This window comes from Thunnus thynnus, chromosome 15 (genome assembly GCF_963924715.1).
Source record: "Thunnus thynnus chromosome 15, fThuThy2.1, whole genome shotgun sequence".
NCBI lineage: Eukaryota > Metazoa > Chordata > Actinopteri > Scombriformes > Scombridae > Thunnus > Thunnus thynnus.
Window position 1 is genome coordinate 14,510,605 of NC_089531.1, and position 22,213 is coordinate 14,532,817.

The following is a 22,213-nucleotide window of genomic DNA, read 5'->3' on the forward strand; positions in this document are numbered from 1 at the left end:
TCTAAACTCAACCCCATCCAACATCAATGTTGGTCTGACTGCAAGCTAGGTCCTATCACCCAACAACAGTGCCTGAGTTCACTGTTGTGCCTGTGGCTAAATGGGAGCCTGCAGCCATACCACAAAATCTTGTGAAAAGCCTTGACAGAAGAGCGGAGACTGTTTTAGCTGTATATTAAAGGAGAGGTTCACAATTTTTCAAGTCTGTCTTAAAACAATTGACAGGTGTCCATATGAACATTGAAACAAGTTTTGCTTGCTGTAATCATTCCTCCTGTTCATATTGATTACATTTTGACGAATAATGCATTTAAAAATTTATCTGAAGCTGTCCAAATTAGTACAATCCAGTGATATCTTCCACAATTACAGTCTTTTTAGTTAAAAAAATCCCTCTTTGTGTCTTGACAATGTTTTTCTTTTCAGCCTTTTAGTAACAAAAAGAGGGAATCTGGCACTAAAAGGACAGTAATTTTGAATTTGACTTGATTTGACTAATTTGGACGACTGAAGCCTCATATTAAGCTTTAAATAAACTTGTAAATACATTTTGGAGGACTGTGGATTTTGTCCCCCATCACTTACAAAGTGCATTATGAAGGGATCTCTGAATGGCCAGTATGGACAAGAGGAATGATTATGGCAAGAAAAATGTGTCAGTGTTTATTTGTTACTATGGTTTTAAGACAGATTTGAAAAAATTGCGAACCTATCCTTCAGTGTCCATGGTTTCAGAATGAGAAATTCAACATTTTGTATAATGATTGCATGTCCGCATACTTAAATGTAATATCTTAGTACTGCTTGAAATCATGTTGAGAGCCCAAAGTGATGGGTTCAATTTTGGGAAACCCTGTTCTTTTAATCATGTACTGTGATTTCCACTACACGCAGTGCTATTCTGAACAAGCTGACTGAGAAACCCTATAAAAATCTATAGTGAGCATACAGTGGTGTGTTTATCATGCAAGAGATAATGCTAAATTAAGCTCTGATGGAGCCACTTTAAAGAGTTGACAACAAATTTACTGCTAAATAAATAAAACCTAGACTAAACAATATAGTTTTCCAAGCAGAAACAGCTGAATTTTGTTTATTATCGAGGGAAATGCCCCGTTAAAACATTTTATACCATCTGTTGGGTAATTTATGCATGTGACGGCAGAGCAAGCAGGTTGCAAATCTAGCTAGCTTCTTCTGCTTCTTGATGTGGTGGAAAACACATTGCCAATACATAATGTATTGTAGTACATCTAAGAAATTTACCAGTCTTTGTTTGTTACACAGTAGTGCTACAAACCAGTTTCAAAATGATACTTTGAGTTGTTACCATACTGATGTCTGTCTACTTGTTGATCTGTCTGAGTAGATCCAATACAAGGCCTTAGCCCAAGATCAATAAAATGTGAAGATATGATGTCAGGTGAAATTGAATATGCAGTTTGTTTGTTTTTTTTTTTTACCACAATTATGTTCCTTTGAATGCAAAGAGGAACTTAATAGAGTTTAAAAGTATTAATTTTCTATCTCCCTAACCCTCTCTCTCTGTCTTGTCTCACCACTTTCCCTCCTCGTGTTTTCTGCTCCTCTCTTTCTCCTCATGTCTTCCTCCTCTCTCACATTTCTATTGCTTTCTCTCCAGGGTTTACCCTCTGTCACTCTCTGTGTTCACGCCTTTCTTTTAGCTTTGCCTCCTCCCAGAAGCCATTGCAATTCTGGGAGGCACCCTGTCTCTTCTGAAACTCTCTTTCCTCTGTGTGTGTATGTGTGTTTGTGTGTGTGTGTGTGCGCGTGTGTGTGTGTAGCCTGCGGGACAGCGCAGTAATCAGAGCAGAGACAGAGAATGGGAGAGAAGGGGGATGGAGACAAGAAGAGGGAGCTGATGTTATTATCATTACATTATATTATATTATAATTTTAGCACCCCAGCTGTCACTACCAGTGGCTGACTGTCCAATACAGTTCACTTTCCAAGCACATACACACACAAGGACAAATCCAGTAATACATAAAACCAAACATAGACACACACATACACTCAGACTGGGTTTAGTACAGAGAATGATGATAGATGATAATTAATGGTGGTAGAAATCATTTGTTGTGGCCTGGCCTAACTACATATCGTGCTCCAGTGGTGCTCAACCTCTGGCTTGGTCTCTCGGGTTTGGCTAAGCATCACCTGGAAAGGTTATTTGCTGTGGGAATGGTAAATAACAAATTTCACCTGCAAAACACTGCTCCTGTGGTAATGACATGTATTCACTGTAATTCATATCTGACATTGTGGTCTACATGAAAACAGTATTTCATAGAACAATATTTCACAGCTCTTGGACAAGGCCAACACAGCTATGCTTCCTGCTAATGTACTGGAGCAACAGACAAAAGTAAAGCAGACTCTGCAGACTCCATTCAGTGCATATTTTATATTTAAGCCTAAGAAACCTTCAACAAAACATTATAGTAAGGAAGAGAACATTAGTCATATCTCTGACCCTGAGAAATGTGTTTTAGAATCTCTGTTAGCCATGGGCAATAGTTTGGATGACAGTTAAAACAAATACAAAAATGGCAAAGATCAAAAACATGTAAGATAATCAAGATGTATCTCTGTCATGGTGCTCAGTATAATAAGTGCAAAAGTTGCAGATGCCTTAAAGCCTTAGAGTGGAAGTGACCTATTTTGGGTTTTTTATCCTGAGTAAATGTGTCTAACGTGACTTTGTTTGCATAAACACTATAATCTAATTATCATACACTAATCTAATTATAAACCTTACTTTGATTCAAAGAGTAATTTGATTAAGCTGTTTACATGCATAGCAGAAAGAAGATTTATCTTAATATATCCATCTTAATGCAATCTTGCATACTGTGTGTTGATTGAATTAATGGTCATGTACCTTTTCCCCTATAGGTAACAAGTAAATTCAAAAACTGCTTATCTCCTTGGCTGCCTTTTTCAGTTGCTCCTATGTAACAATTTGGTAGTTTGTCCAGATTTGAAGTTTTAATGCCAGCAATGAAAAATACAGTAGCTGTAAAAATTAACACTTTTATATACTGGGCAAGCTGCACAGCTTGTGACAACTCAGATGGACAGGCTAAGTCAGCATATGGTGTTTACATTCCCAAACAACTCTCCATAATGTGACTAATTTCACAGTTCTCTACATTTCATGCCTATAGTGAACACTCTCTGGATGACCTGGAAAATATAGGACCTTAAAGAAACGCTGGATTAACGCAAAATTGTTGACATGGCTTTAGTCTAATTGCAGTGTTGTCATGATCACATTTAGATATGTGTACAGGTAGCAACTGTCAGATAAATTTTCTTTGTGCTTGTCTGTCTCAGTCTGTCCTTCTCTGTCTCTTTCGCTCTACAACCTCTTTCTTCCCCCATGAGTCCCCCTGATGGCTTTCTCTTCCTGTGTCTCCCCCTCCATTCCTCTTATTCTTCTTTCCACCTCTCTTCTCCTGTCAACTCTCATCTTCCCCCTCTTGTCCTTAATTCTGCAGCTCTGCATTCGTCTCCTCCTTACCTCACCTTCTTACCTCTCATCTCCACTTCTCTCCTGGCTCCTCTTGTCACCCCAATTGCCCTTTCTGCTCCTCTTTTCAACCCATTCCTCTCTTGTCTCCTGTCTCTCTGCCTCTCTTGTCTTCTTCTGCGTGACCTGACACTCCCTACCTAAAACACCATGACACCTCTCTGGCTGTCCTCACATTTTACTCTCCTCTCCTCTCCTCTCCTCTCCTACAAATAAAAAGGCATGGTCCCAAAAGATTCCAGTAATTTGTTTCAAAGGCTATCAAAGATGTAGGTTAATATTGGGATAGATTTGCTTAGACATGCCCAGACAATAGCCTGGTAGACCTAAATTATGCTTTGGGCTACCAGAAATTGGATTTAGAAAGTGGTGCCCCCAGAGAAAAAAGTGTGAAGGTCACCGGTATAACCCATCCAGAGGAAAATAGTCTGAATCATGAACCTGTTTACAAGCTTTCCATGAGAGTCATTTGGCCTATGAATGTGGCTAGTAATGGATTCTCTGGAGTCCTTCCTGACTCTAAAATGACTGGTTGATGTGATTTGCAGCAGTTTTTGGGAAACAGAAAAAAACAACAACAAAAAAGACTTTTTCAATGTGTTTGAAGTGTCATTATATCGCGATGGTGATAGCCACTAATTCAGATGGAACAATGCTGGCAAGAAATTGAGCTCTGTAGAATATAAAGCCACATTTAACAATCTGCTGTTTATCTAATTTAATGTATATAAAAAATGTGAGTCAAGAAACAGCATGAAGCCATTTATACGATTTATTATTGTATGGTATTGCTACCTATTTTATAGCCTACAAAGTACAAGAATGTGGCTCAAATTTTATTAAAGTGCTGCAACATCCCATCCATAGGTGCCATTAAAAACTTATAAATAGCACCTACTGATCAGATACTCATCTTTATAAACAGCTCCCATGTGGGCTGATACCTTTGTGGTATATGTTTGTAGGCTAGCCATACACAGCTATATACTAGTCCTTTACGTCTAAAGTGCCCCAACTGCTTTTTTCTCTTTTCTCCACTTTCAATTTGTGTAGTCGAAAAACAGCAGTGCTGCCATGGTGATACTGTCTTAACAATGTATAGCTGTTATATGATTAAACAAAGCTTTAAGTAAAAGACTCTCTGACTCTGTGATAATTATCCCCTCAATCATTTGAGTTCTTTGGTTAAAATAGACTCACCTCTCTCATATAAGAGTAAGATTACATGGTTTTATATATCATGAGCAATGATTTAGAGCAGTAATGAAATTGTTTACCAAAGCTTTTTCTGTAAAATGCACTGAGCTGCCTGCTATGCCTCAGCTTGGGAATTTCACCAATTTAAATCCAATTCATAAAGGCTCTGACCTGCAAAGATGTTTCTCCAAACAGGTAACAGTCATTACTGTAATAACAGCAACATAAAACCCTTTTGAACCTCTAGACAAATGGATGCTGATTCAGAGGTCTGGAACCAGGCTAACCTGGCTCTCTGTTTGTGTGTATTCATAAAATTGTGTTTCTCTGTATCTTTAGATACATATTTGAAATAATCTGATATGTGTGTTTGTTGTGTGAGAAGAAGGGAGTGTGTGTTTGTGTTCAAGGTCACCGCTCAATTTCCTATTCGGGATGGTGCTGCTATCCCAGCATCCTCTCTACCAGCAGCATTGATTAGTACTCTGCAAGCATAACACCATGCATTTGCACACACACATACTGTTTACACGCACATACCCCACCCACACACACACACACACACACACACTCATAAGCACACACTTAAACTCTCCTTGTCTCTTACACACATCTCCTTTTAAATCTCTCAGACAAATGCTAATGCTTTGAGCAGAGCAGCGAGAAAATGTATCACTTTTCAGATCTCTCGTGCATTACTGTGTGATGATATTTGTAAAAACTAAGAACCAACACAGCAGAATAGTCCAAATCTGAGCCGAGTGAAAGAGCAAACCAATTTCAACACTGGCACAGGATGAGTATATTTTGATTGATGATGTTGGAGAAACTGGGTTTGTATTTCATAGTCATGGACTCATTCTAACTGTACAGTTATTATCTGTTTTCTCTCCACATAAAGGTGTAAATTCACCCACCCAAACAGATGCAGTGAAACCACAGGTAATACAGTAGGAGGGTTGGAGAGATGTCAATCAAGCACAGTGTTCATATGCTCACATAGTGCTGGGAAGGAGTCTAATTAGGCAAAATAAGTGACACCTGTGTGGGTGAATGATAAGTGTGTATGGCCTTTAAATGCTAAAGGGTTAAACCAAAACAAATGTAATATTTCATAGTATAGTATATATAGTATAGTATATTTTATTATTTATAAATACAACAGAGATCACTTCAACTTTTGTTTTTTGGTAATACTCTGAAAAATATATTATACATACTTGAATGTATTGTTTACACGTTTCTTAGCTCCCACCAAATTATCCAGTGTAATTCGTGGGAACTTTAGCCTTATATATATATATGTTTCCTACATTACTGAATAGTCCATTCTCAGTCAGTGTATGTGAGGTTTAAAGTTTCCACATCACACTTGTGTAAGTTTCTTATTGGACCACGGCCGGTTCAAAACTGGTTGTAATGTCACAAATCATGTTCGTAAGCACATGTCTTAAACTCAGGATGAAGGTGAACACAGAGAAACTTTACTCCTTCAGCAGATTAATGTGAAAACAGCCTTCTAGAAAAAAAACTCTGCGTATATATCATTCTGCACATTGAAGGTCAAACCATCCAAGTGAAGTAACAATAATTGAGACACATTTTGAGTGGAGGGGGACTTTAAATACATTTGTTTAACCACAGTCTTCCTTTTTTGATGTGACCCTATTAAGTGATCATACCTGTGTGTGTTTGTGTGTAATTAATCAAAACCCTTTACAATTACTAACGATTGCTTTTTTAAGGAATTAAAACTGCTTGTTTTTCTCATGATGTATACTTTTATGTTCTAATGTTATAGTCATTGTTGTAGTACTCGAGTCTGACTCTATTATTATAATACTGTTTTTTCTAAATACAGAAAGGTACAATACTGTACATTTTGATGCTTTATGGAGCCAAAAGCTCCATAAAGCATAGACAAGAATAGGCATTAACAGTAGGTAAGATTTGACGGATTTGACTGAAAATACACTTATTTTCATTTTCAACGCCACAGTAATGGAGGGACAGAAGCCACATGTAGTTACTGTTTAGATTAAAGACTAAGTTTTGCTGGCAGCTCAGGATATTATAATTAACAGATTTACATTGACCCCCTTTGAAAGGGCATGAAACTTGAGAATTATTTTTTCAAACATGCATACTTGAATATACTCGATATATCTGAAAGCCTTTGAATAAATGTTCGGTTGCATAAAGCTATCACTTGTCTCCTCTTTTGTAATTGATGTTAAGGGTTATGTGTTTTTAAATGTAAAACTCATCTGATCTCATTACTGGACCGTTAAGACTGAAGACACATTGTTATTCACAGTATATGTCTGCAATTTATAGTTGTTTTTATTATATCAGTAAGAAGAAAACTTTTCAGTTGTTGTAACATTAACAATAATAAACTGTGCATGTAGATTACAATAGCAACACTGTAAAAATACTGTATATTACTGTAGGCCTACTAGTATCAAAATGTAAAACTAACATTCTACAGCAGAATACTTTTAGAATACTACCGTAAATTACGGTAGTGACACTGTAAAAAAACGGTAAAATACTGGCAACTAAAGCTTTCAGTAGTTTACAGTAACTTTATGGGGAAATTTGTTACAGTGTAGGCCCTTCTACTTTGGCATAAGCTATTAATCAGAGATGCACCAATTGGTCATCCACTGATCTAAAACATCTGGTTTTTAGCTGATTGGCCGTCAGTGACTGGCAGATCTGTCTCAGATTTTCCGCACATAGCTGCGCTATGGTTAACATCACGCACACAGCAGCAGCTGCGTCACAGACAGTGTAGCCACAAACACACACACGACATGCACATCGCACACACAGCACACGGACAGTACAGCCACACACACACACACACACACAACACGTTGTTGGTGTGGAAGTTCTTCAGTGTGAGTGAAGAAGACACAAAGCTCGCAATTTGTACTTACTACTTAAATACCTTTAAGTACAAAAATCCATAAAAAATCTTATTTAATTATAAAAAAAGGAAATCAGAATCTGCAAAAATCAGAATTCGTATGTCAGACTTTTGAAAAATTGGAAATCAGAATCGGCCATGAAAATTTCAATCGGTGCATCATTAATATTAATATGAAATGGTGACAGCTGTCATTTTTGTTTAATGTAGACTTTTTATTTGTATGTCAGCTGTTTGACCATGCCAGAGTGGAGCACTGGAGCCCATCCTAGAACTCAACTTTGACTCGACCTTGATGACTCGGACTTGGACTCAGGTAATGGGGACTTGACTCTGACTCAACTCCTCTTCAGTGACTCGAACGTGGACTTGGACTCGAACACTGGGGACTCCAGACAGAAATCTCGACAGATTTCTGATATATCTGTCAAGATTTAGTGACTCGACTGGTTATAGTTATCAAAATATGCAGTGATCACAGGGTTATCGAAATCTACAATTAAAAGAATAGTAACCTGCATTTTAGTGAAATTAAACAATCAATTACAAAAGATAATGTTTGAGGACATTAGGTCTAGTGTGTGCCAAGTACATCATACACCAGTGAGATACTCAGATTTGCTCGGGACTCGAGGAAATTCTTCACATTTCTCTATTGCATTGCAGTTGTAGTAAGTGGATGTTTTGATTCATGTGTTGCTGTATCAAATGTGATGATGATGTGTTGGCACTGATCATAGGCTTCACTATACTGTTAAAGTGAAGAAGAAGGGTTGAGTGTGGGAGGATTGGTTAAATCTTGCCAAACTATCACTAAAACAGATGCTGTTACATGCCCTTGGCTCACAGTGTTAGCGACTGAGACACTCAGTATACTGAACTGACTTATATCATCCACAACTGTCAGTAATAAATATGTACATGGTGAGCTGCCACTGCCTTAGCTGCTTTCATGTACTGTAAGTGAATAGCAGAGATGAATCTTCAGATTTGTACATATTGTACAATGTACATATGTGAAAATCTGTGTCCCACAGTGGCTGAATTAACTTTCTGTCAGACCAACTTACCTATAGTTATATGACTCCAGGCGCTTGGCGACAAGGTTTTGACTTCAGTTCAAACCTGACAAAATTAATTCTTAGTGCCCCTAAAAACAAATCCTAGACAAGCAGGAGAATGGCAAATGACAGACTTTGAATAGCCCATTCTAGCAATACCATGAATTTGGTGACAGGCTGTCAAGTAGGTGCACCTAAAAGAGCATTAAACAGCAAGCTATTTCCTGGACTCATGTAGAGAGATATAAGACATAAGATAGAGAGAGAATGGAAGAGAGGAAAATAGACAGAGACAGACAGACAGCATAGACAGCTAGAGCCAGATAGCTAAACAGCTAGATAGCTAGATGAGGGCAGAGAGCGAGAGACAATGAGAGAAAGACAGACAAACAGAGGGGGAGAGATCATTCTATTGAAGATGCTCTACTTGGTTTCAAGGGCAACTAACAACAACATATAAAACTTGCGTGCGTTTGTGTGTGTGTGTGTGTGCACGTGTATTAGTGTGTGTAGTGTTAGGCTAGGATTACAGGCACTTAGCTCACAGCGATATACTTCTCTCATAGGCACGAGCACACCTCTCTGCATACCGATTAGACACAAGTGTATGTGTGAGAGAGCGCGAGCAAGTGAGTCTCTGTGAGTGTGCATGTTTGTGAATGTGTCTGTATAACAAACCACACTGTGTGTCGCGGTGTGTGAACATGGATGTAGGCTACATCTGTGTGCGTCATTGTGTGTGAGACTACTGTTGTCAGCCCCGCAGCAACTGATAAACACATAACAAATTCTCCCACACTCACATATTAGCAAATCAGCCATTAGCTGTCTCTGCTAATTGCCATTGGAAATTAGCATTTTAGCCATTAGCTCATTCTGCCAATGCAGATTGCCAATGGAAATTGGTATTGCACTCAGTGTTGTGAGTGAATTGCTAAGGAATCAGCAGCGTGACTTAGTTTTCAGAAAAACTGACCATGGCCCTGACCATGATTAGATTCATTTGAAGTGAAGAAGAGCCTTCAAATCAGTTTTTATGAGAAATGTTGGAAAAACTTTGTCTGGTGAAAGAGTGAACAGGGCATTTTGTGAGTTCAAGTTAGGTCACGTTTGAGTAAATACCAGGGCTTGACCGTACCAAAGAGGTTAATTGATGTCTTTGTCTTTGTGAGGAATATTCTTGTATTGAAACCTTTCATGAAAGCATGCATCCTTTGATTTCCAGTTGACTGGGTGTTTATTGTGCGCACAGTAAATAAAGATTCTCTCATTTGCACTCTTTCACATAATGCTGTTTGGAGATAATGTTATGAGTCTTGGAGAACTTCTCAGGGACATTCTCATTAGCCAAGTCATCCTCCAATGCATCCTGAAGTTGGCATGTAATCTTCTGAATATTTATTTGTCCACCGTCACCTCCATTTTGGGATTGTCCTTTGGTTGTTATATGTAACATTAAAAAATGAATATCATGAAAAAGAATCAAATATCAAGACCAATATTGATAATAAAGTGTGCGTAACAGTTTTCAAATGTAAGAATAATGATGGAAGAGTTTTTTCAGGATTCACAGAGGATTGAGACTGCCATGGAAGTCAGTCTCAGTCTGTCAGTCTGGAGACATTTTCAGGTCTGAGTTTTACAGAAAACAACGGGGGAGGGTCTGTTTCGGATGCATGCATTTTATGGCAGGAGATGAATATGAGTGATAATACAGTTAACAGTCCCATCAAATAGCTACAAAACCAAAGAAAAGGTTGGCACTAGATCAAATAATGGCTGAACATGCTGGAAAGGTGTTATTTATTGTCTTTTGTTTTGTATACAGCACCTAGCCAGGATTTTCATTGTGCGAGTATTACGTCAAATAGGCCTTGGGAACACAAAAGTTACAAAGCAAAATGAGACTGACAACAACAGATTCCTGACTATTCAAACAGAAACGGCTAGGTCTGATTCTCTGGCAGCTGAATGCTACCGTTGGTAATGACATTCACATTGATGCAAGTCTGTCGTCTAGACCACCTCAAAAAAAATGTCCCTTTGATCCCTACCTGTTACCCTCTGTCGTTGAAACTTCTGATATATCTTGTAAAGTTGTTATTTAAAGTATTTAGTATGCTACCTGCTTAACAATGTCATTTCAATGTGTCTCTTCCCTCCATAATCATCATCATTCTGATAAGACAGATAAATAAAGGTTGTTTACAGAGAAGGATGATGGAAACAGTATTGTTTACAGAGTGACAATTTGTCAACATCAGGCATCGGGAGTTTTTCATGGGGACAAAGAGGACAACTAATTCTACTGTACATACGTGGATGTAGATTTGTCACGTAGTACTTGTAACTGCTACAAACATGCACACTCATTTATGAATGCATACGCTTACATGCAAACAAGCACAGACACTTTACACAGTCAAAGATGCATACAGAAAGACACATATGAGAGTTCCAGTGGTTGATCTCGACTCTTTGCATCAAACCTAACCAGAAAACCATCTTAACCTCCAAGCAGTTTCAGCCCGTTTTAGAGCCATAAAATGTGAAACTTATCCCTGCTTGACGAAAGGAAGTCCTAGATCCTTTTACAAGAGAAAGGCGTTAAGGATGAGGACTTACTGATTGATTTGGCAAATGTACAAAGGGTTACACCCCCAGTAATGTCCATGATGAGTTACTGAGCCCAAAGTGATGTTAAATTAAAGCTGCTATTTTGTCAGAACATCGCTCAAAAAATTAATTTACAAGGATATTAAATTGAGAAAACCAGTAAATCTTTACATTTAAGTAGTTATAATCAGCAACTATTTTCTATTTTTATATGATAAATGTCCTAAATTCTCTAATAACTTTCCAACATACACAGCAGAGACACAAACCTCAGCCAAACTATTCTCAAAAAATATGCGTACAAATACCTTGATTTTACGCTTTCAAATTGCATGCAGTGCATACACCAAAGTCATATTTTGCATGCAGGTGATACGCCACATTTACGCCGCATGTCCTTTAATACTGTTGGTTAGGCACAAAAACGCCGTTGGTTAGGTTTAGGCAGAAAAATGCTGTTGTTTGGATTTAGGCAGAAAAACGCTGTTGGTTAGGTTTAGGCACAAATACCATCTGGTTAGGGTTAGGGAAATATCACGGTTTGGGTTAAAACACTAAAATGCAGTAAAAATTTCAAAAATGCCAAGCATGATGTTTAAAATCTTTTTTTAAAATGCCCACACATGACAGTAAAAATGTCTGGTTGGTGGTCTCGTACAGTGCCCTTCTGCTGCTTTGCAGCTTTTTGCCAGCTGATTATCTTGCCATTCACCCAACCCGCCTCCTCCTAATGAGCCAAAAATCACCTTATAAAAGGAAAGAAAGTCATATTATATGATGTCACTTCCCTGGGAAGGATTGACGCATCATCTGGACACAAAATTGGACTTTGGCGCATGAACTGCACACAATTTGAAAGTGTAAAGTAGTGTAATTTGTACGCAGATTGAAGAAAACAGGCTGCTGCAGTACATTTATTATGAAAATATACAAAATTTAACCTAATTCCAGAAGTGTTGTACTGGCTGTGTGGGCCACTGGAGTAAACAAACACACACGTCATTTCCCTAGAGCCATCTGGAGACGATGTATTCTCTCCAATGCATTATTCTGCTGGAAGTATTGAAAAAAAGGCATACTGTGGCCTTGAGGGGATGCACCTGGATGGCAACAATGCTTCAATGCATTCTGGCAGTTAAACAATGCTAAATTGGTACTACATGGTCTAGTGTGGTCTAGTTCATGTCAAAAAACATTCTCCAGACAATTACAACTCCAAACTATTTACAGAATGGAAGCATCCATGGGAATAAGCTGTTTATACCAAAATCAGACCCTGTTAAGAGGATGTCTCAAAAGAACATTTATCCAATCCTTTAGGGGTTCAGTTTTGGTGATGTTATGCCAAGTGCATTGCCTTTTGCAATGTAGCACATCCATTGCAAGGCTTTAAGAGCTGTTCTTTCTGCGATGCCCCTCTGAGCTTTGCATCATCTTAAACAAGCAGTTTCATGACTTTTTCTGGCATCACTGATGAAAAAGACATTCTTAGCCACAATACTACTTTGTTTTCTTCCCAGGTGGGAAGCCATTAAAGTCACATATTTAAATTAGATGTTTTGTGCACACTGAAATTTACAATAACTGTGTGTGCCTCACTGAGAAAAACACACCTTTTCTGAACATGGAGGTCTTACTAAAATGGATAATACAATTTCTTAATGTGTATACCTATCATTTTTAACCGAATGTGATTAATTTTCTACTAAAATGCTATGTTTGTGCATCACTATCAATAGGGAAAAGTATACATTTATTTACTTATATATTAATTATACCATACTGTGTATCCACTCCTCAAAGAAAACTGTGAGAAAACTCTGACCTTAAAGCTGGAGTGCGGGACTTTTGTCTCCCCCTTCTGGCAGTGAGAGTAATAATGAAAACACATGCTTACGTCATAGGTTCCGCCATAAAACGGTGGATATGACTCATTTCACTATCAGAATTTGATCCATTCAGTCCGTTAACATTTGGAAAGTCTAGAAGAGCCGCACAACTAATTTATTTTATCCCTCGCTAGCAGAGTGCTAACCGGAAGTTAGCCGCTTGGCCAGCAGAAGTCTCTGGTGCGCATTCAAATGGCCAGTGCGGGAATGTCACTACTGACACCCGAATTAAAAACTCAGTATACTGTGAAATACAGAGAGATCTACCTGGCAGTGATAGGCTAAATCAGCATTGTGTGAACTCACTTGGCAAGGGCTTCAATGTAACAGACGTTCATTTATATGCAAAAGTTCAGCACTGCAGGTTTAAATAGAGTCAGTTTAGCATATTCAGGGGTAAGTGGTAAAAGTTTTGCTACAATCTGTATGTCTGAATGTCACTGCTCTTTACTCAGTATAAATCTAAAACCACATTATTATCCTGGCTGCTGGAAAAGACCCATCATGAGCATGAGAAACCTAGACAGTGACTCCAGGGTTAATTCAGTAAGTAAATAACTACAGAGCAATATAACACATCTAACTACAGCCAAGACACCGGTCAGACTAAATCACACAGGACCAGTCACCCTCACATTATTCCCCAAAGGCCAACAATCTAACTTCAAGCAATAAATATTGGTTGTAAATACTCCTAAGAAGATGATTTTTCACAGCAGTGAGGTTCTATTTTCTCCCACAGTTCAAAATGAAACCTAAATCTTGACACTAATTACTCCAATCAAATGTGTTTATGCTTCCTTTAAAAATGTAATATTGTTTATTTCTCTCATGGGAAATTAATGACACCCATAAATAACATCTTGACTAACTGGGTAAATTAGTCAAAAGTTTAACGCTGCAATAAAAATCAACTTCATGGACAAGTCAATTGGGAAAGTAAATTATCTTCAGGAAAAATATATTATTGGTAATTGTTAGTAATTGACTTTTTGCATGTATGTTCACTTGCACAAACAAATGTATTGCCATTTTGGCCAGAATTCTCTCAAAAAAGAGATTTCAAATTCATGCAGATATTGAAGGTCAAAAAAAGTGAACTGAGATTCAAAAATAAATAGCTATACCTTTGCTTTATCAATTTAATCAGTCTGTATTTGATAATTGTAAGATTGTTCAGTCTGTACTGTACAACTAGATCATGTTAAAGTCAACTGTGGAATGAGAACACGTTTTGTTTTTTATTAAATATGGCATTTCTGACAAAAACATAACATTTACTTAATTGACAAAATTAAAATGAAAACCTTACTTAACCTTTAGTTAACTGTGGCATGTTAGTTTCATGCAGTTTGTAAGAGGACAGTCATGTGAATAACTGCATGTGATAAAATGTGACCATCACAGTATGATCAGTGCTAAGTTGTTTTGAACCAATATTCTCCTGCATATGCAGGTACCCTGTGCTTTTTGAAACATGACTGCAAGTACACACTCACACACACATATACACACGGGTACACATGACTGATGGTGTGCACCTGTATAGAAATACTAATATGTTCCTAAAAGCAGTTGCCAGGACATTATTACTTCCAAATCAATTATACACGCACACACTCTAATATCCCTGACCATGATTAGATTCAAATTGGTTACAGCAACAGCAATGGCTGATCAATACCCTAATTTACCAACGATCAATAAGCAGTCAGAGCAATAAAATATTGTTATGAGTGAACCATCTGAAAACACGAGAAAATAATAGAAAAGCACAGAACACTGCTAAAAGGCTAAGTAGCACAGATCAGTTAATTCTTTTATAAAATACAAGGCCCAGGCAGGAAAGAATGTACATGAATGTATGCATGCACACGCGCGCACACACACACACACACACACACACACACACACACACACACACACACACACACACACACACACACACACAGACAGACACACACACACATCGTATTTCATTTTTTTGTGTGGAAAAAAGTGCAATACATCCAGAACAAGAGATAAAAAACTATACTTTATTTCTGTATTAATGTTTTCTTTTTATTACCTGTTCTTGCTTGAGTTCTAACTTATTTTTATTACCTGTTCTAACTTTTTTATTACTTTACTCCAAGTGTGGTTAAATTGTTCCATAAACTCAGCAGCTATGTGACTGCAGAATCTTTCCAGAAATGCCAGGTAGAAATGTTGACAAAATCCTTTTGAAAAAATATATAGATTAGAACCACCATCGTTCAGATGTCACTCATGTTGTTTGTCTGCTTTGTTGTTGTTCTTGCTCAGTGGTGCATGAAGCCAAAAAAGTTCAACTTCTAGCTTCAGTAGATAGTGCTAGTCTGCAGATAGACCTACTTGGAAGCAACTGACTGACTTCAGCAGGGTTGCCAGGTCTGCAGTTTTCCTGTGGAATTGGGCTACTTTTGAAGTGCTGCCACAGAATTTCATTTTTGTCCGTTGGTTGAGTAGGCCTATTGTGCATGCACATTACATGAATAATATCTATAAAAATCCATATTTTAAATGAAATAATTTATTTATAACTAAATCCTACCAAAGTGACTCCAGATCAGCACGTACACACACACACACACACACACACACACACACACACACAATGTGCTGTACACTAAAAACACACACTGGCATACTAAATATTTATGGTGTTAATTTGTAGATATTACAATACATTTGGCAATGATAGCAAAGCTGTTGGACTGTAAAAGCGGTGTATATGGTTTGGCAGAGGGATATTTTGAGTTCTGTTATTGGGCTGGTTTTTGGGTATCTGGCTAACTGACTAAACTTGCTTTGTGGAGTACCATCATCATGGATGTTTTTTGTTTTTTAATAAATGCTGACAAAAATTTTACAGTTACACAGAATATAAATGAAAGATGCTAAATATTTAATTGATGAATAGTCAATACAATATATTATGGCAGTGTATTGCTGCCATGCCAGAGAAAGGATCAGTATCACATTATAACATGAAAAGTTTATTGTTATAACGAGATATTTTGTTATTTCTTATATTGTGAAACGATTCATGTTATAACAAGATAAGTTGGTCTTGGAGATAGACTAACGTTAGATAACGTTACTCTGGTTGTGAACTGGCACTTAGTCTTTTGCAGTGAATTGGCATCAATCAATCAATCAGTCAAATATGTAATCAATAGAGCAGCATTTATCTGGCTGTTTTTTGTTTTTTTTTGAGGGTACTGTTGGACATTCCAAAGTTTAACCTGTTAGAGTAATGTTTACCAAATAGGCTACGTTGAAGCAGTATAGTACCTGTCTGTGCTTGAGAGCTGGAGGTGTGCATATCTGTAATGTTTATAACTATAGAAATACACACAGCTTTTTAATATCTGACAAGTTTTTTCACAACAGGCCTGTTCCTTTTAAAGCTGTTACTGCTTGATGACTTCCCACGGAGAGCTATGAGTACAAGACCTGTGGTGTGTGTGTGTGGGTTCCATGTTATAACAAAGTTATCACATTATAATGTGAAATATTATAACAATAAGGTAAGTTAGAATGTCAAAACACTTCTGCAGTATATAACTTAAGATTAACTTATGATTTTACCCAAAAATCCAACATAACTGACACAAATAACCACAAATCCACAGTGACTGGATACCAGTTGTTTCTTTGAAATGCAGTGGGCCATTTGCTTCTCTTTTCTTCAGCTTTCAAGGGTGTGTAAAGTCTGTAGATAGCTCCCATTTCTTGTTGAATCTATTTTGTCACTCGCACAACAGTTCTTTCCCATTTTAGATGTGTTTCTTTAAGTTTTCGCTGCACACTCAGACTTTCTACCACGGCAATGAAACAAGTGACATCTGTACAGTATACAGTGGTACTTGAAAGTTTGTGAACTCTTTAGAATTATCTGTATTTCTGCATAGATATGACCTAAACATGATCAGATATTTACACAAGTCCTAAAACTAGACAAAGTGAACCCAATTAAACAAATGAGACAAAAAAAAAACATTTTTTTCATCTTTTTCATTTATTAATTGAGGAAAATGATCCAATCTTAAACATTTGTGGGACGCAAAAGTATGTGAACCCTTGCTTTCAGTAACTGGTGTGACCCCCTTTTGCAGCAATAACTTCAACCAGTAACTGTTTATCAGCCTTGCACATCGGCTTGGAGGAATTTTAGCCCATTCCTCCTTACAGAACAGTCTCAACTCAGGGATGTTGTGGGCTTCTTTGCATGAACTACATGCTTCAGGTCCTTCAACAGCATTTCTTTAGGATTAAGGTCAGGACTTCGACTCAGCCATTCCAAAACATTATCTTTCTTCTGCTTTAACCATTCTTTGGTAGAACGATTTGTCGTTTAGTGTCTTTGTCTTACTGCATGACCCACTTTCTATTGAGCTTCAGTTCACAGACAGATACCTTGACATTTTCCTGTAGAATTTGCTGGTACAACTCAGAATTCATAGCTCTATCAATGATTGCAAGCTGTCCTGGTTCAGAGGCAGCAAAGCAGCCCAAACCATGATACTACCACCAACTTGTTTCACAGATAGGATAAAGTTCTTATGCTGGAATGCAGTGTTTGCTCAACAACTCCTGGGAAGGGCAACAATGGTGTTGGATGTCTTCAATTTGTATATGATCTGCCTGACAGCCGACTGGTGGAGCCTAAACTCTTTAGAAATGGTCTTGTAACCCTTTCCAGCTTGGTGAGCATCAACAACTCTAAGATCCTCAGAAATCTATTGTGTTGTGAAGCTCAGTTTGACAGTGAAGACCCTTATTTCTTTAAATAAGGCAGGGCCTCCCAGACTCACACTTGATTGTCAACCCATTGATTGAAACACCCAACTCTAATTTCCCCTTCAAATGAACTGATAATCTTAGGGGTTCACATACTTTTGCCACGCAAAAATATGTAACATTGGATCATTTCCTCAATAAATATATGAACAAGGGTAAGGTTTTTGTCTCATTTGTTTAACTGATGTCTCTTTATCTAGTTGAAGGACTTGAGTGGAAATCTGATCATGTTTTAGGTCATATTTATGCAGAAATGGAGCAAATTCTAAAGGGTTCACAAACTTTCAAGCAGCACTGTATGTCACAAAACTTCAGCCCAAGTACAGGTGGCCTCTGTTATACCACTTACCACATACAGCCTGCCTATCCTGCTACATACAATGGGTTTTAAAATACTATATAATAATGTTAAACACATCAACAGATGTTTAGATATTTAAACTTAAGCCTACTTACCTTTGTGCCATAGAATAATTGATGTTCACAAAATACATGCTTAATTATCAGGCCATCCGATCTGAACCTTGCCACCCACCCCTGAAATTTTATTGTATCATAAATACGTATTTTTCATTTTCATCGTCCGACTAAATGTATGCCTCTTACAACTGGAGAACTGTCCTGTCCCCTTCTGCAATTTAACACTTAACCGTGACTTATCCCTCGATTGCAATTCAGAGATGGTTGTGAAACTTAAAATACAAAATCTGACACAGATACACGGACAGTTCTGCCACATCCATAATTTCACGTTGCTCAACAGCACAATACCCAGGACTGACAAACATGACTGAATGAATAAATAGGGTAACTCACCAAATGGTTGGTGGTTCAGATCCCTCCACTTCTAGGTAGTCATACTTCTCCTCTGTCTGGAAGTCTGTAAAGATGACAGAGATGGTGTCTCCAGGTTCGGCCAATAGGATCCAAGTACAGTCGGCCTGGTTACCATAGTTGCCGGGGTAACCGGGACTGGTCACCACCCCACTGCCGCCCCTCACAGTGCCCCCACATGTGTCCTCAGCTGTCAATCAAATCAGAGTGACAAATAGAAAACCCGGGTTAGGGAGAGGAGGAGGGACCGAGGGGCGGACTTTTTTTTTAATTAAATTTTTTGCTTTTGGTTAAATTTCCACAGCTATATAAGATGGGGCGGATCAATTAGCGAATATATCAGTTCAGTTTATTTACCAAATTAGCAATTAAGATCTAATTTTCAATAGTACTACCATTATTTCTAATCCACTTTGAATGCAGGTTAGCCAGCCTGGCTCCCCACCTCTCTCTCCCTATATGAGGTGATTTTTTAAGTCACCTTAATTTTAGTATATATACAGGTACATTCCTTGCTCTCAACTCTTAATGTTATTTTGTGGCTTGAATGTTAGCAATGGGTGACTTTCTAATGACACATAATGTAAACTGTCAAGTCATACTAGCTAACCATATTGTGAAAATATGGAGCTCTTACATCACTCTTCAGATATGAAGTAGTAAAAATAGCACATAAATGGTTATGATAATCAGTTCTCTGCCATTAAGTAAGTTGATTTCGCTGAATGATGTTTTCTTTTAGTTAGAATCGGGAGTGGGGTTTAGGGGTTAGGCTGCAGTTCCTGTCACACTCAGAGCTGCTGTCCTCTCCTCCAATAAGAAACTTAAGTTTTGCTTTTTTCAAATCACAGAGCTCCGCTCTCGTCTCCTCCAATCACCACCAAGGAACTTTAGATTTGACTGTGTCCCAATTGGCTGGTTTAGTGTCAGTCTATCAATTAATCCAATTAGTTTGAAAACATATAGACCAGATGTGATGATAATTTGTCTTTTTTTCTTAATTGTTGATCACATCTGATTAATAGTATTGTAATTGATAGTAGTACTGATTACTGTATAACAGATAAAGACACATGGATTGCGCTGTGCACACGGCATAAATTATACACATATAATTTATACAGATACACTCACAGAGAAAAAACATACTACATTGGCCTTTGTGTCACTGGGACATTGGTTGTGTGGTTTTTTAAGAAGACTGTGCTCAATTTACTTTTTTCAAAATACTGTTTGAATAGGTGGATGTTTTTAATTTGCAAAGCAAACTGAGCACAGCAACGTATCCACTGCCCCAGTGATGAAAGATACAATGTTGAACATTTTTTGCTGAGAGCGTACAAGTCCAACTGTAAACATGTTATAAATTATACCTGTATAATTTATAGTTATACATAAAAGAGGCAATACTGTATGTAACACACTCTTACAGCAGACACGTATTTTCCTTCACACCAGTGAGTGCAATTTGAGATGACATGTGATTTATATTACTCTACAGCATACCACATGTTGATATTATCAGTATTTATTGAGAGACAGAGATACACTATGTGTGTTCTCCTAAACTGCACTCACTGATAAGCTGAAAAGACACATCCTTTATAAGAGTGTCGGCAGGCACTGTCAGATATACATGCACATCCAGGTGGTGCTGCCTTGGGGGATGCATGTACAGATGACAGAGATAGTAGGGACCAAGCCAGACTCCACCCACAGGAAGGGTAAAGAGAATAACTGTGGTCCGAGAATCACATCAAGCAAAAGACGATAACCAATAGAAATGAATAGAGACATTAGCAAAAGATATTAGAAATCGGACAGAACCGAGTGCACTGAGTAGAGACAGGAAATACACAGAGCCTAACAGGGGAACATAAATAGATATGAACAAACAAAGACAAACATAACTAGAGTAAACAAAAAATAGAGAACCAGATTAAAATAGGCAAACGGTTGGTACAAACTGTGTCAAATACGAAACGAGAAACAGGATGAAATAAAAGAAGTGGTTTGAAAGGAATTTCAAGATAGACTGAGCTTTTTTCAATAGATCAATAGAGTGTGAAGTTAGGAACAATGCACGTTTTGGGGTTTTTTTGTCTCATTAGGAATGTTGCTTGTGTCAAAATGCATTGACATAAGCAGACGTTCAACATTTGCTGAGATGAAAAATAAGACGTGCATTATTCCAAACTACAGGTGCTGATGTATTGAAAATGAAGTAGGGAAAAGCATTATTTATTCATTAACAATTCATTCACACAAACAGATTCATGTAAGCTATTGAGTTAGTCAGACAGAAAGACAGACAGACAGACAGACAGACAGACAGACAGTAAGACAGACAGACAGACAGGCACTGACAGATCATTCAGTTTTCCAGATAGACATCCATTCCAAAGCTAGACAGTCAAGGAGATTCGTGTAAATCAACCAACATCCAGAACCAAGACCTGCTGAGACCTCCGTCACATTTGCAGGAGAGCAATGATACAGTAGTCTGCATGTATGTTTGTGTGTGTGTGTGTGTGTGTGTGTGTCTGCACAGTGGGAGACGGTACTGCTTGCAGGATGACAGCTGTCACAGGTTTATCATGACAACAGGACGTCCACAAGGACTGGTGGACACGCACCCGCATGCACGCGAACACACACACACATACACTGACATACACACACGCTCACACCTCTTACAGCCCTCCAGCTTATTGATGTGCCTGTGACAGTTGACAGACAGCTAGAAAAGCCTCAAGGTGCACTGATGTGTGGTTCTTATTCAAGAGGAGGAAATGAACTTGTAAAATAAAAAAGGATTAATAAACAAGTGAGCAGCGCTCTTATGTGCAGCAGACCTTTGGTGGATTTGACATTATGATATTGTAGCATTAAGGTCCTCCAGCAGCGGTGTTTATAAGAAGCAGGCTTGAATTCTGATGTATATCTGGAGGAAATTTGAAAGCCATGTAAGGACTCAATGTGATAATTTTAGTTGACACATGATGCAATTAGGATCCTCACTAAGTCTGTTGTGTGTCATCTCGTAATGGCAGGGCTGTGCAGAGACCGCTTCAGGAGCAGCTGCTCTAATAAAAAGGGACATTTGTTGCGAGTTCACAGGGGGAGGGTGAGAAGTCCAGAAACCTATAGCCAACACTGATTACCTTCTGTTAAATGTTTGTGCATCAGACATGACATGGAACCAGTCAGCTTTCCATGTTGCATCTGCTAATTTTGGATACAGCTTACTCCTGCTCCATCAATCATGATGGGTGTGACAGTGTTAAATATTACTGACTG

At 38.0% G+C, this 22,213-nt stretch overlaps 1 protein-coding gene across 1 annotated transcript in view; it reads right to left on the reverse strand.

The window, feature by feature from the left end:
- LOC137198838 (CUB and sushi domain-containing protein 3-like) overlaps nt 1-22,213 on the reverse strand; it is a 381,075-nt gene that overhangs the window by 171,311 nt on the left and 187,551 nt on the right. Inside the window, exon 5 of the mRNA XM_067612808.1 lies at nt 18,896-19,103. Within this exon, the coding sequence (XP_067468909.1) occupies nt 18,896-19,103 (208 nt within the window). The remainder of the gene's footprint in view (nt 1-18,895; nt 19,104-22,213) is intronic.